Source organism: Chelonia mydas, chromosome 9 (assembly GCF_015237465.2).
Source record: "Chelonia mydas isolate rCheMyd1 chromosome 9, rCheMyd1.pri.v2, whole genome shotgun sequence".
Classification (NCBI taxonomy): Eukaryota; Metazoa; Chordata; order Testudines; family Cheloniidae; genus Chelonia; species Chelonia mydas.
In genome coordinates this window covers 31,000,044-31,018,090 of record NC_057855.1, presented here as the reverse complement: position 1 = coordinate 31,018,090, position 18,047 = coordinate 31,000,044, and the positions used below count along the sequence as shown (strand labels likewise).

At 42.4% G+C, this 18,047-nt stretch overlaps 1 protein-coding gene across 1 annotated transcript in view; it reads right to left on the bottom strand.

Moving 5' to 3' along the window:
• SLC9A9 (solute carrier family 9 member A9) overlaps positions 1–18,047 on the bottom strand; it is a 310,159-nt gene that overhangs the window by 277,577 nt on the left and 14,535 nt on the right. The window contains exons 3-4 of the mRNA XM_037908590.2: positions 5,469–5,546; positions 4,687–4,763 (exon numbers count right to left, since the gene is read on the bottom strand). Coding sequence (XP_037764518.1) covers positions 4,687–4,763; positions 5,469–5,546 — 155 coding nt within the window. The remainder of the gene's footprint in view (positions 1–4,686; positions 4,764–5,468; positions 5,547–18,047) is intronic.

The window sequence follows — 18,047 nt, the reverse complement described above, 5'->3', positions numbered from 1 at the left end:
CCTAAGAAAAAACAGGGCTCTTTCCCATGAATCTTGCCCATATGCACTCCCTTAGGCCTGCTGTGTGACTAATAGCATGGCTATCTCTATTTCTATGCTTCCATTGTTTAGCTTCCTAACAAACCCCACTTCTCATTGCCATACCCCTTCCCTGGTGTTAAAGACACAGGTGTGAACTTATAAATCATGCTGCCAAAAGGACAACATGGCAGAGCAGTTGTTCCCTCAGCTCTTCCACCCAGCCAGCTGCACACTGCTCCGGTGGCATGCTGCTGTCCCGGTGGGGATATAGATGTAGTGGTGGAGAAGCAGGATTCTTTCCTCTTTGTATGGAAGCCTTGAGACGCTCAACGGTTTTCAAAGAGTTTTGCTTCTATCCATCTGGGTAATTAAATGGCCTCCATCACTAAATTATGCAGGTATCTCTTGGAGAAACTCCCAGGCTTCAGGTTGCCAGCAGTTTTGCTCATCAGATCACCATGTGAAGGGGGTAATCATATACCCCTACCTAGGTTTTGTACACTGCTATACTACACCACACAGCATATTAACAAACATTAAGATAGAACATGGTCTTCGATTAGAGGAACTTAAAGCTGTGACACAAGCATCTAGTAAATATTGCTATTCCCTTTTTACAAAAGGGGAAAATGAAGCACAAGTTGGTTAAATGACTTGCCCAGTATCACATGGGAAATCAATGGCAGAGCTGAGAAGAGAAGCCAGAACACCTAGACACTCAGTTCTTTGATGTAATCACTAGAATGTGCTGTCCCTTCTACTATAATCATGTTCACTTGATACTGTACATGTAATGACAACATACATTGAAGCCACACGTGCAGATCAGCACAGATCTAAGAACGCTGATGTCTAGAAACAGAAGGATATGGGGAACATGACATGATTTCTTTCTGACACACCATTGTGCTTGGCCAACTTATGAAATTACAAATAAAACTGGCTGAGAATGGCCAGGGAGCATCTTGAACACCCTTGAGAGTATTTTTTTTTTTTTGCCTTTACAGTGCTTAGAAGGGTATTCTAAAACCTTGAAAAACTAATCAAGTTCATCTTCTACTAGAAGGATCCATTTCATTGGGTTTTCAAAGTTGTATTAAGTTATTAAGCTGCATTAAAAGATCATAAAAATACACATAATTATTCCCACCCCCACAGTTATCTATTGCTTCTCTTAAAATGAGCCACCGTCCAGTCACTGAGCTAGCTGTAACAGCCTATAATTTACACAGTGTTATAGAACAAACTTGGTAAGCGTTACCTCTAAGGTAGAGTAAAAAAGACGCATTGTTATGTGCTTTTATCACTGCATGACCCAGGTAGACTTATGAAGTCCAGGGGTGGTGAGTGGTTGCATTAGAAACCAGGACAAAATACTATGAAAAGTTACATGTACATATAACTTCCCCTGACTTTGCGAGCACCAGCCCCCAGTCAAACTTTGGAGAATTCTATGGCAGGAACAAAGAGGTCTGGCACTCTGTTGCGTGCACCCCCCACCCCTCTTCTATCAACCTCTCCTTACCCACATCATTGTCTCTAAAGAGACAGGAGTGATAACATCAGGAAATCAGGTCAGGCCATAGAGATCTGCACACAGGTACGCTATACTTGGAACTCTCTTTTCTGTGTGAAAGAAATGGGCATCTTCTCTACCCTCCAGGCCCTCAGGAAGCCTCTGATCTGCAGGGAAGGATTTTGACAGGGTAGAGGGACAGACTGGATGGGATGGATGTAGAGCTGAGAGGCCATGCACATCATCCCTCTGCAGAATTAGGCAAATGAATTAACTTTCTGTGTAGCCTCTCTTGGGTGCTCCTGGGGCAGCTGCAGCCTGGGGGAGGTAGGAGCAGTTCCTTCTACCGTGGTTCCAATGGAGCTGTGGTTTCAGTGATCTAGGGGGCCTTGCCACGGGTCAAACATTGTGCAGAGGCACAGGGATTCTGTGCAGCTGTGCCTTACCTCCTGTGGATCCCGGGGGTCTGTGACCTTTTCCATGAGGGGGTGGCAAAGCCTGCCCCTACTACGGGATGACCAGGGGGAATCTCAGCAAGGAGTTAGTCATGTAGACCCCCTCCCACAAGGGATAATCTGGATAATAATAATAAAAATAATAGCCTTTGTTGGCAAAGACACAGATAATGTCAGCTCTGAATATTTTCTCTTGATACATTACCATTGCCTCTGTGTTTTGCAGACAAAGACAAGCAATTAAAACCAAGTGCTCAAGAGAAGAGGCAAGAAGGTGTCACAAGACCAGGCAGTCAGGCCCATTGGCCTTGCAATGGGATTATTAGTGTGGTTGCATGGCAATCTCTTGTCACATCAGGAAATTGCTTGGTCATCACTCTGGTCCAAAAAATGCATGTTCTAGGACTCGACCCCTGCTCACCCAATACTCCACCCCCATTTCACACCCTTACTGTGGAATTATATAGAGCAGGGGCCAAATTCACATCCAGTGGTGTACACAGGCACAGCTCTACTGAATCCAGTTGGGGCAGCTGAGCAGAGCTGGTACAGCAGGAGAGGATAGATAGAGCTGTCAGCACCTGTATGAGGATGTCAGTCTAGTTAGAGAAAGTGGTGTTGGGTAAGGAGAGCTAGAGTGACAAGTTGATGTGGGGGATGAGTGGGAGTTGGGAAGGCATTCAAAAGGAGAGGTATCCAGGCCCAGAGAGGTTGGCAGAACTGCTGGACCCTTCAACAAGACTCCGGGGGGAGGAAATGAGGAGACTGTCGCAGGAAGGGAGGGGGTTAACCACAACTTGACATAGTCATTTTCTAAATATTCATCAAATAATTGATATAAAAAAATAAAACACAGCATTATCTGGCAAAAAATTGTGAATATTATTTGGTGAATATTATTCAACCAGCTGCAGTAGTAACAAGGTGGAGGAAACCCTGAAAGTGGAAATAATTCAGATAAGCATCTAAATGGAAGTCCAGACCTTTGGCGATTTATCCGTTAGTCCTGGTGCCACATAAATGACATTTTCACATATAAGACTCAAAAGTTCTTATCCCTAGCATGCTGTTTTAACAAGCTTCCACACTTAAGTTCTCCAGGTTCCAGATATACAGCTGCTGTTACTTGCATACACTGTAGCACTGATCTTAAAAATTATTCAACCTTTTGTGTATATATATGTATATTACATGCACCCACATGGGGAACTATCCATTAACCTAGATCCTTTGGGCCAGATTCTTAGCTGGGATAAACTGGCATAGCTCCATTGAAGCCAATTTATACCAGCTAAGCATTTGGCTAACTGTTTACACTGTAAGAAACTGCCCGGTGTGCTTGTGTATCTCTGCCCTCTACCAGAGGGAATCAGAACCTCTCAATTGTGACAGGAGATGCACAGCTAATGGCTAACCCAGACTCTTCTTCAGCTCATGTGGCAGGGACCTGTGCTTTTGGAGCAGGATGGTTACATTTCTCTCCACTGTCAGTGAAATTCTGAGTGACCATAGAATGCAGTATAATAAAAACCAAAAAATCCTACATGATGATGGGTTTGTTATAATACATGCAAGCTGTGTGTGCTGTTGGCTACTTCAAATCTTACTAAGATGAAAAGAAAGTTAACTCTGATGTCAAGATACCCATTTTTGTCTTGCTTCCATTGAAAGAATAGTTTTAACAAGTATTAAATTTTGAATTACAGACTAATCCATCAGGCACTGATGTTTTCGTAATACTGAATTGACATTAAATGTGAAAGTTCTGTCTTATGATGATGTTGAAAAGGAACATATATTTTGACTCCACCCATCTAAATTTACTTAAGATCTGTTATAAAAAAGCAAGAAGAGTTAATTGCTTTCATAATTTGAAAGCACTCTGCCTAGGTTCAGAAGTCTGATTACTTCTAAATTAAAGCACGTGCATAAAATTGAAGCACTACCATAAATCTTTGCGCACCATGCTGAATAACTTAAATGGCTCATTTCAGAGTTACACAGACCAGGATCTCAGGTAACCTACAGGTTCAATGAGCTGCTAACCTGAAAGTTGAACCATCAGTAAATTCCCAAACTTGTAACCTGTAAAATAAGCTCCCCTCCTTCAACTCCACACAATCCCAGACAGATGGCTAATGAAGTCTTAGGTCTCAACTCTGAAATGAGCTCTGCATGGGCAGACCCCTGTAAGAAGCTCCATTAGCTTCAGCAGGGCTCTGTGCAGGTGCAGAGCTCATTGCAGAAACCTTGGTTCAGAAACAGTTCAAGAACCTTAAAATTCCTCCTGTCTTTCTGGAGATTTCTTGTCCTGTAAAGGGAATGCCATTAAAGAACAGTGTGTTCCTCCAAGAAGAATGCTCCCTTCTTGCAGGACAGATAAAATGTTAATGCTACCTGACTATAAAAGGCAGCCTGTGCCTATATAATGATCACAAATTGGGGCCCAAGTGTGCAAGATACTGAGTGTCTCATGGAAAAGGTTGGGCCTATACCATGACTGCATCTTGAATTTTCCATCTCAACCTCACCTAAAGATAGAACTTCATTGTTTAAGAAAGTCATGAATAGATAGTGTAGGAAAGTGCCTTCATGTTAGCCTAACACCAGTGAAGTAAATCATGTGCCCTTTTATCAGGAAAATCGACTAATATTAAACTTGAACAAGAATAATAGGATGTGAATTTCACTTACCCTATAACAATGCAAGAGATGGCAGTTCCCAAAAAGGCATATGTTAAAATTGATCCTAAATTACGAAAAAAATGTCTCTGGGGAAACAAAGTATGAAAAATACAATGTCAAATTTAGCAGAGTTCATCTTAGAAACCTAAATTCAAGTTCAAACACCAAGTTTAGGAGTCCCATTCAAGCCATTCTGGCTGTCGCTATAGTAGTTCTTCAGGATTGGAAAAAAACAAAACAAAACATAGGCTTCAAATACGCTTTTGAAAATATGATCTAAGACCCCCTCATGTTCTGTCAGTGTGTCTATATGTCACTAATCTTCCGTTTTTGCATATTAAGTAGGAATTGCATATTCATGCATGAAACAGTTAGTGGTCATAATGAAAGCTCAAGTTCTTAATGACCTTTGTAAATATTACAATGAATCCCCTCCCTTACACAGATGTAGGTCCCAATTCTGCATGGCAAGAGGACTGCTGCACACATGTGGAGCCTCACTGACTTCAAAGGGACCTTGCATGGGCACAGCAATCCACCTACATGTTGAAGTGCAAGATCAGAGCCTTACACAAGCATAACAGAGAGCAGAATCAGGCCCATGGGTTTGAAGTCTTAAATAGTTATTTTTCATTCTCTTCTCTGATATTAATTGGCCTAAATAATTACCAAGCAAAAGAATTTCAGACTGACAATTACTTAGATTCTTCTCCCCACCGATGTAACAGTGGCACTACAAAGTAGCCATCAGACCAGCCCACATTCTGTAATTTAAAAGAGAAAGCACTTACCTTCTTTAAACTATATCCAGCATGAAATATAATGGGTGGCAGTAAAACATTGAAGAAGATCGAAGGATCAAAAGTCATCTGCCAGAAAAGACAAAGATATTAAGTAAGGAAAAAGTAAAGCAGCCATTCAGTTTGGTATGGAAGGTTTTAAGTGAGAGACAGGCCATTTTAAAATCAGGATTAATCACGGTGTCAGCCTTAATAAGTTACTCTCAAAAGTGTGGAAACTGGACAAATTACTCAGAGTTATTATCTGAATAAATACTAGTTTAGAGTTCCCTGCGCATGTTTATATAGTACAATATTTAGATATTTTTGTAAAAAAATATTAAACATAAGAAACAAGTAGTGCTCTGTCAATACAGAACACAGGCAAATTACATTTCACATGTTAAGGAGAGTAATGAATTAGATGGCCTAGTAGGTTTGGTGGTGGACTGGGGACTCGGAAGTCCTGTCTTTGACTCCTGGCTCAGGAATCCTCTATGATTTTTGGCAAGTCACCCCAGGCCTCAGTTTCCCACCTGTAAAATGGGATAATACCTTCCTACTCCATAGACGTTTTGTGAAGATAATGATTCTGAGGTGCTCTGACACTGGGATGATGGCCATACAAGTTGCTACATAGCTAGAAACTGCATACAAAACAAAATTAAAAGGAAAAATAAATCTTTCTTGTGTTTCCTTGTTCCAAATAAAGGAAATCTTCCATCTCATGGGAGGATATTCTCCATCTTTGCTTATGCTTATTTACTTTTTATTTTGCTTTACCAACTTTAATAATAAAACCCCCCATAATAATGGCAATACTGGGTCAGATCAATGGTTCATCTATCCCAGTAGCCTGTCTCCCAACAGTGGTCAGTGCCAGTTGCTTCAGAGGGAATGAACAGAACAGGGCACTTATTGAGTGAGCCATCCTATTGTCCCATCTCAGCTTCTGGCAGTCAAAAGCATAGGGACACCCAGAGCATGGGGTTGCATCCCTGACCATCTTGGCTAATAGCCATTGATGGACCTATCCTCCATGAACTTATCGAATTCTTTTTTGAACCCTGTTATAGTCTTGGCCTTCACAACATCCTCTGACAAAGAGTTCCACAGGTTGACTGCATTGTGGGAAGAAGTACTTCTTTATGTTTGTTTTAAACCTACTGCCTAATAATTTCATTGGGTGACCCCTGATTTGTGTGTTATATGAAGGGGGTAAATAACACTTCCCTATTCACTTCTGCACACCATTCATGAGTTTATAGACTTCTCTCACATCCCCCTTAATCATGACTTTTCTAAGATGAACAGTCCCAGTATTTTTAATCTCTCCTCAGATGGAAGCTGTTCCATACTCTTAAATCATTTTTGTTGCCCTTCTCTGTACTTATTCTAATATATCTCTTTTTGAGATGGGACGACCAGAACTGCATGGGATATTCAAAGTGCAGGTGTACCATGGATTTATATAGTGGCATTATGATATTTTCTGTCTTATAATGTATCCATTTCCTAATAGTTCCTAATATTGTTACCATTTTTGATTTTCATTGTACACTGAGCAGCTGTTTTCAGAGAACTATCCACAATGACTCCAAGATCTCTTTCTTGAGTGGCAACAGCTCATTTAGACCCCATCATTTTGTATGTATATTGGGATGATGTTTTCCAACATACATTATTTTGCATTTATTAATGCAGAATTTCATTTGCTATTTTGTTGCCCAGTCATCCAGTTTTGAGAGATCCCTTTGTAACTCTTGGCAGGCAGCTTTGGACTTAACTATCCTGAGTAATTATGTATCATCTGCAAACTTTGCCACCTCACTGTTTACACCTTTTTCCAGATCATTTATAAATATGTAGAACTTGTCCCAGTACAGATCTTTGGGGGGACACCACTATTTACCTCTGTCCACTGTGAAAACTGGCCATTTATTCCTACCCTTTGTTTCCTATCTTTTAACCAGTTACTGATCCATGACAGAACTTTCCTTCTTACTCCATGACTTCCTATTTTGCTTATGAGCCTTTGGTGAGGGATTTTGTCAATGGCTTTCTGAGAGTCCAAGAACACCATATCCCCTGGATCACCGTTATCCACATATTTGTTGACGCCCTCAAAGAATTCTAATAGAGTGGTAAGGCATGATTTCCCTTTGCAAAAGCCATGTGGACACTTCCCCAACATATCATGCTTATCTATGTGTCTGATAATTCTGTTCTTTACTATAGTTTCAATCCGTTTGCCAGGTATTGAAGTTAGGCTTACTGGCCAGGATCACCTCTGGAGACATTTTTTAAAATCAGCATCATATTAGCTATCCACCAGTTATCTCGTACAGCCAATGCTTAATTTGTAATGAAAGAGGTGCTGGGGCTCAAGCAATTATTTTCTTTTACTTTAATAACTGATGCGGCAAGCCCAGAGGTGCCGGAGCTATGAACTGCCAACCCTAGAGGTGCTAGAGCTGAGCCCTGGCAAGCCCTGGCACAAATTAAGCACTGCATAAAGCAGCAGATTTAAGCGATAGGTTACATACCACAGTTTGTAGTTCTGCAATTTCATATTTGAGTTCCTTCAGAACTCTTCGGTGTATACCATCTGGTCCTGGTGACTTATTGTTATTACTGTTTAATTTGTTCTAAAACCTCCTCAATTGACACCTCATTCTGGGACAGTTCCTCAGGTTTTTATCACCTAAAAAGAATGGCTCCAGTGTGAGAATCTCCCTCACATCCTCTGCAGTGAGGACTGATGTAAAGAATTCATTTAGCTTCTTTGCAACTGTCTGGTCTTCCCTAAGTACTCCTTTAGCACCTTGACTGTCCAGTGGCCCTACTGATCGTTTGGCAAGCTTCTTGCTTCTCATGTACTTAAATTTTTTGCTGTTAGTTTTTGTGCCTTTTGCTAGTTGCTCTTCAAATTCTTTTTTGGCCTGGCTAGTTATACTTTTATTTATACTAGACATGCCAGAGTTTATGTTCCTTTTTATTTTCCTCAGTAGCATTTGACTTTCAATTTGTAAAGGATGTATTTTTGTCTTGAACCTGTCTCTATTCCTCTGTTTAGCCATGTTAGAATTTCTTGGCCCTCTTACTGGTGGTGTGTGGTTTTTATTTAATTTATTTATTTATTTAGGGAATATTGTTTGAGTCTCTATTATGGGGTTTTTAAAAAGTTGCACTCTTGTGACTGTTCCTTTTAATTTCCATTTAACTATCTTCCTCAATTTTCTGTAGTTCCCCCTTTTCAAGTTAAATGATACTGTGATGGGTTTCTTTGGTCTCCCACCCACCCGGTTAAGAATGTTAAAATTAATTACAATATGGTAGCTATTACTGAGCGGCTCAGCTATATTAATCTCTTAGGTGCAGCACTTAGGACTAGAATTGCCTCTCCCCTAATGGATTCCAGGACTAGCTTCTCCAAGAAGCAGCCATTAGAAATGTCAGCCATCTAGAAATTTTATCTCTGCATCCCATCCTGAGGTGACATGTTTCCAGTCAATAGGGGGATAGCTGAAATCCCCCATTATTAGTGAGTTTTCTGTTTTTGTAGCCTCTCTGATCTCCCTGTGCATTTCACAATCACTGTCAGGTGGCTGGTAGTGTATTCCTATTGCTATTCTCTTATTATTCAAGCATGGAATTTCTATCCATTCTATGGTACAGTGTGAGTGATTTAAGATTTTTTCTATATTTGACTCTATGCTTTCTTGCACATATAGTGCCCTCCCCCACCAGCATGACCTAGTCTGTCATTCCTATGTATTTTTTAACCTGGTGTTCATCATGTCCTATTTATTTTCAACATTTCACCAAGTTTCTATGATGCCGATGATACTCTAATTTACCCCCGTAGTAAAAAGTTTTCAGCTCAGTCACTGGAGCAGCTGTTTAGCACATTCGTTTTTAAAATTTTTCCCAAACATAACTGTTTGGGAAAGAGTCTGTGTACCTGTCTAATATTCATTTTTCTAGATTCCATAGAAAAATATTTGTGTGGGAGAATCTTTTTTCTGACTGCACGTACTGCAGACTCAATTTGGGTTCAAAGGGTCAAGCTGGGTTCTCTCAGTCTCACATCATCCACAGGGGTAAAGGTCCTGCAGGCAAATTAGTGCCTCTGCATTGTCCCGCAGTTTGAACTATAGGGGAATGAACAGCACTGTGCACCAAAGTGTTGAGCTGTAACGCCCCCAGGTGGGCACTGAGGGCAGGAACTAAAAGGGTCCTAGTTTATCTTAAGGTAATCATGTTTGAAGAGAACTACATTAAGGTGAAGTTGGAACCTTCTACTTGCCAGTAAAATGTAATTTTGCTAAGATGTGAATTTGCCCTTTCAGCAAGAGATCTGCTTGGTGGAAATATGCTGAAATCGCATGTGTACTAGGAAGCCTTTCCTTTAAACTTCAGATGTTTCTTTTAGGAGAATATATTCAATTAGAGGGCTTTTAATGTGCTTAATTATTAACAGTTCAACTAATTTACCAGTAACATCCTGTAGCTCTTCATTATCATTTCTGTTCCCATCTGTACTGATAGTGCAGGAAAAACTGCCATGGCAATGAAACTGAAATATCCTCTCAGTGGCACTCATCTATCCCTATGAGACAACAGCTTATTTATCCTCTGCACTGCTGGAGATGCAACACATCATTGTGTGTGGAAATCTGAGAGGAACTAACTCCATCATGGTCGCTGGTATGCCACATTGTGAGGAAAAAGTGGTCTGTCTTGGAAGCAGCAGGGGGTTACATTATATTCTCAATGTGTAATGGATGAGACTCATCTATTCTGCACAGAGCCAGAGTAACTGGGCTTTGTATGGGGCAATGAGCAGTCCACTATTCACTCCTCAATCCAGGGCTGTACAATCCAGCCCTCCCTGCCCTCTAAGCTGGGATAGCAGCAGCTGTCACTCCATACACCCTTATGCAAGCTGTTAGGCCCCTGGATCTGTGTAACCCTGGACTGTCAAACCCACTCAAGTCTCTGCTTAGCACCAGTCTGTTTGGGTCCCATCTGGAGCTTCCTCACAGAGATGGGGTGGAGGGCTACCTATGTGTTATGCAGGAAGTCAGAATAGCTCCTGCTGGTCTCTTCTGGCCTTAAATTGCAATACAAATACATGTCCACCAGCCCTACTCAAGAGATTAGACAATACGGAGGTTCTTGCGTGGGCCCTTTGCTTTGAGGTGAATTTCACCCTATAAGCATGTACAGGGAATATAACTTATGGCACTCGGTGAAAGAATCAAATTAGAATACATATGAGAAAATAAGAATCTCTGCTCCAACTTTGAATGGAACCTCTTTGCAGGTTCATGAATAATTAGTTACTTTTCTCCAATTGTCACACAATCCTGTGCTCCTCACTTCTGCTTTAGGGTGAGGAACAGAAGGACCAACATACCAGTGGAACAGCAGGTGGCCCAACAAGTACAGGAGGCACCAATAATCTTGTGAAGAAACCTGTTCCCATGAAACTTCCAGTTCAATTTTTCAGAGCCCATAGTTTCAAGGAGTTCAAATGAACTTAGTATAAAGATGTGAACACTGGGGTCCAAATTCAATTTTGACCTCTTTTGAGGTTCATCCAGCCCCGTGTGTAAGCTGTAATGAAAGATGTGCCTGGGCTCAAGTGATTTTTGTACTTTCATAACTGACATGGCAAGCCCAGAGGTGCCGGGGCTATGAACTGCCAAGAGGTGCCAGGGCTCAGCATTTGTATTTAAAATAGCTTATCTACTTTAAAAATGTTCTTGTTGTTAATTTTACTCTGTGACCATTTCTGGAGCTAGTTTTGCCAGATGTCGGCAAAATCTTCAGGTGTGATTCTCTGCTCAGATATGCAGGCATGCCTCACTGCATAGCTTGAAAAATCCCTGACTGCATTTGCATGCAAGTGAGCCCAGTGATCAAACGCACCATATCTAGGATTAAAGTCAAATCCTGATCATTGCTGGAAGGTTCTTTGCTTTTTTCAGAGGGTTATTCATTGAGAAAATTCCACCCCTGAGCAACAAATTGCACCGACATAAGCGTTTGTGTGCACAGCGCTATGTTAGGGGGAGAGCGTCTCTCGCCAGCATAGCTTATGCCGCTTGTGGAGGTGGATTTTTATGTTGATGGGAGAGCTCTCTCCCATCAGCATCTTTCACCAGACCTGCCGCAACGGCACAGCTGCACTGGTACAGCTACGCCGCTGCAGTGCTGTATATATAGACATACCTTTAATCACAAAGTTATACCTGTGAACACATGGGTGTGGCTCCAGTCCTGCAAGGTGCTTGGCACCATTCACTGCACTGACTTAAGGAGTAGATGTGGTTACTCATTCTGTGCAGAAGGTGCTCAGTCCTATAGCATTTGATAAGGATGAAACCATTTGGGTTCTATAGAAATTACTCTCAAAACCTACAAAATATAATGGTTAGTCAAGTCCTTTCTATTGATCTTATGAGTCATCCTACAGAATTCTGTAGCAGGGACATACTTTTCCATTAAAACGGTTCCAAAGACCAATGGAAGAGTCATATTTTATTAAATTCTTGAGAACTTTGTTATAAAGGAATCTGCACCACAAGATCTTTTCAGTTTAAAATTTTAGGATCCAGTCCTCAGAAGTGTCTAGTAACTCCTACAAAGTGCTGAGGCCCAGATACACAAATGGACTTCAGTGCCTAAAGCCCAGTTTTAGGCACCCATGCAATCCACAAAACCCCTGCTCAGCTGCCACCTAACCTTTTAAGGGCCTGAATTTGCTAGATGTCTAAATTTTTTCTAAGAGTTCCCTAGGCACCTACGTTTCTGCCTCTGGACATGCTCACTGCTACCTCAGGCAGGTGCCCATTGGCCTATCTCATGCATAAGCCCCAGTGCAAGCCTCAAACCAGGTGAAGATAGGTGTTGCCCCACCAGTCTTGCCTGTGGGGCCTGATCTAAGGTGTGCTCAGACCACACCTACCTCCACCCAAAACAGCCAGGGAGGGAAAGAGGAACCTTTAGCCCAGTGGTTAGAGTACTCAATCAGGATGTGGTTCAATTCCCTCCTGCGCATCATGAGAAGAAGGAATTTGAACAGGGGTTTCCCATCTCTGAGGTAAGTGCCGTAACTGGACTATGGGACCTTCTGATGTGAGTATGTCTCTCCTGTTGAAGCTGTTCTACAGTATATAAATAATTAAATATGCACTGGGTGAGTGGGAAGGTGACTAATCCAGCGGTCAGGGCACTCATCTAATAGGTGGGAAACCTCTGTTCAAATCCCTTTTTCACATCAGGCAGAGGGCAGCAATTGATATGGGGTCTTCAACACCCTTGGTGAATTCCCTAACCACGGGGCTAAAGTTGTAAGAAAGGCCTCCTCTCCACCACTGTCACACAAGACATGGCTTAGGCACCTGACACCAGGAGAATGTTCCCAGCTATGGAGCTCAAGTAGAAATAGATACTTCCTTCCCACCTGGATTTAGGCACCTAACTCCATGAGGTGGCTGGAACTTAAGATACGCCCCCCTCTCCCCTCCTCTATATCTGCTATTGGCTAGTTTAGATAGATCCCTGCTTAATGGGCTAGCTTTTGTGGCTCTCATACTCTGGGGTCTTTCCTCACCCTTCTTCCCCCCCCAATCCCCGAACACATTGTACAGGGAGCCTAGGGAATTAACTCAGCATTTGTGGATTCCACTGGGTGACAAGAAACTTAAAAGTTAGGCACTATAATGTCCTTTTGTGGATCTTGGCCTGAGTGACAGACTTAGGCCTTGTCTATACTACGGGGGGAGATCGATCTAAGTTACACAACTTCAGCTATGTGAATAACGTAGCTGAAGTCGATGTACTTAGATCTATTTACCGCGGGATCCACAGTAGGCTATGTCAATGGGAGACACTCTCCCGTTGACTCCCCTTGCGCTTCTCGTTCAGGTGGAGTACAGAAGTCGACAGGAGAGCCATCTGCGGTCAATTTAGACGGTCTTCACTGGACCCGCTAAATCGATCGCCAATGCATCGATTGCTGCACATCGATCCCCAGTAAGTGTAGACAAGCCCTTACTGTGTGTTGAGAGGGCTCACCACCTCGCAGAAGGCACAAAGCATCTCACAGGATTGGGCAACCCTATAACTAAATTTAAATGCCTATTTCAGATCACTCATTTATTAGCTGCAGCCTGGATTGTCAAAGGGACACTGCAGTAGGTCACACTCCAGGAGTAATTGTAAAGCTCTTTATTAAAGGCTCATTACATATTTAAAATATTATATCATACTTCTTTCAGGAAAAGGAGTAATTATGCTGGGTTCTGCATTCCAGCACATGAATGGGTATTTATGTGTTTAATTCCAATTAACAAATTAAATTGCGCATAAAAATTCTTTGTTGAAAGGAAAGCAGATGCTGCTTGGAGAAGCATGTGTTCCCTTCTATGCTTTTCCTAAATTGTCTGTTTTTAAATGGAAAAGGTTTTGGATCTGTTATGCAATGTCTGTCAACTGCCAAAAGGATTGATTTGGCAGGTGTGGAGCGTTCATAGTGTTCTTCGTTCTCCACAGTTACCAGAGAGGACTAGAGTGTGATGCAGCAGGGTCTTAATAAATGGGGGAACTTCCTGGTTAGGGAGCTCATTAGTTGCTGCTTAAAGCATGGCTCTCTATATTTATATCCTCACCCGAAATGGTGTCAGAAGTGCGTGAATCCCTCTCTCTGAAGGAGGAGTAGAGGATAGAAAAGACCCCTGACTGCCAGAGTAGTGAGTGAGCCGGGAAAGTGTTGAAGCTGCAGCAGGAAGGAATCGGAGCCCTGTCTCAGCACAGCAATGGAGCCCGTAGCACAAATAGAGAAAAGGAAGTGTTAGCAGTCAGTTGGGCCTGTGAACAGCTCAGGGCATATCCATTTGGCTTGAATTTTAACAAAGAAACAGATCACAAGTCCTAGTGGTATTACTGGGATCAAAGCTTTCCGCCTGGGATTCAAAGATTTTTTGCTATAGCTAATGTGATTTTTCTTTCAACACTGAACACATTCCAGAGAAAGCACTCAGAGCTGCAAACATGCTATCTAGAGAGCCAATGGGGCAGCCACCAATGGAAGATGAAAAAGCTTTAGAGAAAGATGTCAAAGTCTACACTTTGTTCTTGCAGCAATTCCAGTATCTACCAGCTAACTTCAGCAAATTGGAGATAAACAACTAAAGGATGAGACTTGCCAGAAACAGACTCTACTCTGCCAAGGAGGGTGGGGTCAAAGGACTCAACTTCCAACTGACCTACCACCATACTGACAGGACCAAAATGACGTTTCACATGCCAGTTGGCCTGCTTCTGAAAGGACACACATTCTTATCCCTATGAACTTCAGAAAGATACTCTCCAATATCCCAGAGGGACACCAAAGTAAAACCAAGTGTGGAGCATGAACACATCAATCTGTGTGGTGGCCCCTGTCTGAATAGGCAAAGTCACACCTTAGTAGAGGCTGCGAGATATGTAACTCTATACAAAGCGACCTGACAGACCTTGGCAGGGGGTAGTCACAAGATTTTTTTTCCCCATTATTATAGCTGATTAATTCTCCAAATATTTTGACTTAGCTAAACTTACACAGTGTTCCTAGGCACAGGTCATTCAGAACCTAAAGTCAATATCTACACCTCATGGAGTTGCTGTAGTCCGCACATCTGATAATGGGCCTCAATTTACCTTTAAAACATTCCTACATTTTGCAAAGGACTTTGATTTTGAACATCGTAGGAGGAATCCACATTGCCCCCAGAGTAACAGGGAGGTGGAAAGAGCAGTGCAGACTTTAAAAAGACTTCTGCAAAAATCAGTGGCCCCATATAAAGCACACCTAGGCATATCGGTCAACACCACTTGCATCTCTACTATCTCCATCAGAACTTCTGATGGGAAGACAAATAAGGACATCTTTGTGGCAACAATACAGATTAAACTGGTCCGACCTGATGGAATTTCAAAAATGGGATGCTGAACTCAAAATTCAGCAACTAAAAGTTTCCATATTAAGCACAGAACAAAAGCATTACCTGAATGGACAGTGGTGGATTAGCCCCTGGGCCAATGGGGTCCGTGCCATGGGTCCCAGCCAATTTGGGGGCCCTGGAAAAATGGCCCCTGACCCCGCTCCTGCTGCCTGCCCAACGTTCCTGCCGGTGGGGGAGGGGGAGGGGCGGTGAGCAGGATCGGGGCATGGGGGCTTGCCCCGCTCCCTCCCGGCAGAAGCACCAGGAGGTCGGAGCAAGCCCCCGGTCCTCAATCCCTCCTGGCAGGAGCACTGGAAGCGGGGGCGAAGGGACTGCAGGTGGAAGGGGTGGGGAGGGGCCCCCACTTGCTCTGGCTCAGGGCCCCAGAACATCCTAATCCGCCTCTGTGACAGGAGATGAGGAACAAAGTTTGGATCAAGAGCTCCCAGACATTTGGAACTGTTTAGAACTTGGTAGAAACTCCCAGATCCTACCGAGTGGGGACTCCAAGAGGACTTCTCCAGAGGAATCAGATTAATCTTCAGTATTTCCCAACACACCAAAGAGAGGATCTGGGGTTTGCAGGTACTCTGTAAGGAATTAAGTCCCCTCCTCAGGGAACTCCATGCACAAACTCCTCAGAAGTGATAACAGTCTGGAAGACTGATCAGACCCCCTCAAAGACTTGATCATTAGAATAATGCCTAGGATTATTTAAATGCAATTGATAAGGGGACATAGTAAAAATAGTTTTAAGAAATTTGAAGTATATTTTGAACTGTTGTATGTATATCATTTAAATTTTAACTTTTCATTATAAAGAAAGAAAGATGTGGAGTGGTTACGGAGTTCCTGGTTTTCCACAGTCACCAGCAAGGAACAGGATGGGTTGCAGCAGCCATCTTACTAAATGGGAGAACTTCCTGGTTAGGGAGTTCTCTAGTTGCTGCTTAAAGTATGGTCTCTGTGTTTATGTCTTTACCAGAGGCACATTAAGGGTTTGTGTCCTGGGCGAAAGCAAGAGCCCCCCAACTTTCTGCCTGCAATTCCCCTGGCCACTCCCACCCCCAGGTGTTCCTGCCGGGAAGCAGGGGTGCCTATTTGGGGGGGGGGGGGCAATTGGCCAGGGCCCCTGGGCACGGGCCCTGCAGCTAATCCATCACTGGTCTTCACACCATAGCACACAATCTGAAAAATGCCAGCACCTTGTGGGTTAACTCTGTGCATTGCACTTGGCCTCTTCAACAAAAAGCGTTAATTGAAAGTCGCAAATTTTAATAATTTTGAAAAAAAAACTATTATAATGACCCCTCATCATTCCTGCAATTTGTGGAGTTGAGTTTTCCGAGAAACAGATTTACTGCATTTATTCATAATGAATAAAAACCTCAGTATTTTTTTGCAGGTAGTAGGCAAGACAACATTTTTCCCTATTCCATTTTAATGTATTGTCTTTTGCAAAAATTTTAAGGCATAAATATATATTAAGCCAGATCCTCAGCTGGTATAAATTGCTGTACGTTACTGACTTCAGTGAAGCTACATCCCCTTTTTCTCATGAAATCTATCTAATCTGTATGAAAAACTACAACACTATGGATTTGAACTCAATGTGACAGATATGTGTAGCTGGTAGGAAAAACAGATTTTGTGTAATAACCATGGGAATTTATGGATCTTGTCCACATTATCTCCTGCATCGAAATCCACTGAGCACAGAAGAGAAAGAGAGAACACTTCATTTTGTTTTGATTTTTTCTTGTGCTGCTCTGACTTATGCCAGCTGGCAGCAGTCCCTAAAGGACCGTACATCAGCTGAAAATTGGCAGAAGACAGTTCCAATCTAATTCCACTCTGAAGAAGACCCCAAAAACCCCTTCCCTCCATGACATATCCCCTAAAGCAGGGTGGGATGAACTGTTGACATGAGACATGTTATAAGCCAGCTTTACGCCAAGAGAGAGCTCCCACTTCCTGGTTTAGCCAGGTCCGAGTGCGGTGGAAAGAGGCCAGAACAGAGGAGGGAATCTAGCCCACTGCTTTGGCCGCCATATGGAACACATTTTGTTCTACGAGTGCCATTGCAAAAAACAAAAAGACATGTAATAAAAATGGAATATTGCCTAGAGTTCAAACAAAGTGCATTCTGCAGTGCAATCCATGTGTATGAAACAGATGTATTTTTACTGTGTGTTTTGCTTCTTCAACAAAAGACTGGGGAAGAAAAAAAAATGTACATTTTCGTTATAAAATAAGACACTCATTAAAATGATTTCCCAAAAGTGATGTTAGAATGAGCATGGGTCTGAACAAAAATAAAAAATGGTCAGCCTTGCTATTGCCAGGATAGTGCCTGTATTCTCCATCAAGTTCAGGCCTGAAGAGATAGTGTTCTGCTTTTTTAACTTCATTTCAAGTAACTCCCAGTACAACAGAATCCTGTTTACAGCCTAGCACTGAGAGACAAAAGACATTATAATAATAAGCCTGTGTAATTCTTTGTTCTGTCTGGGGGCTCTCCTACATTAATATCTTTAAAAGTGACAGCATGTCATTAGCAGAATGGCTTGCTCCTCCTCTGTCCAGATAAAATGCC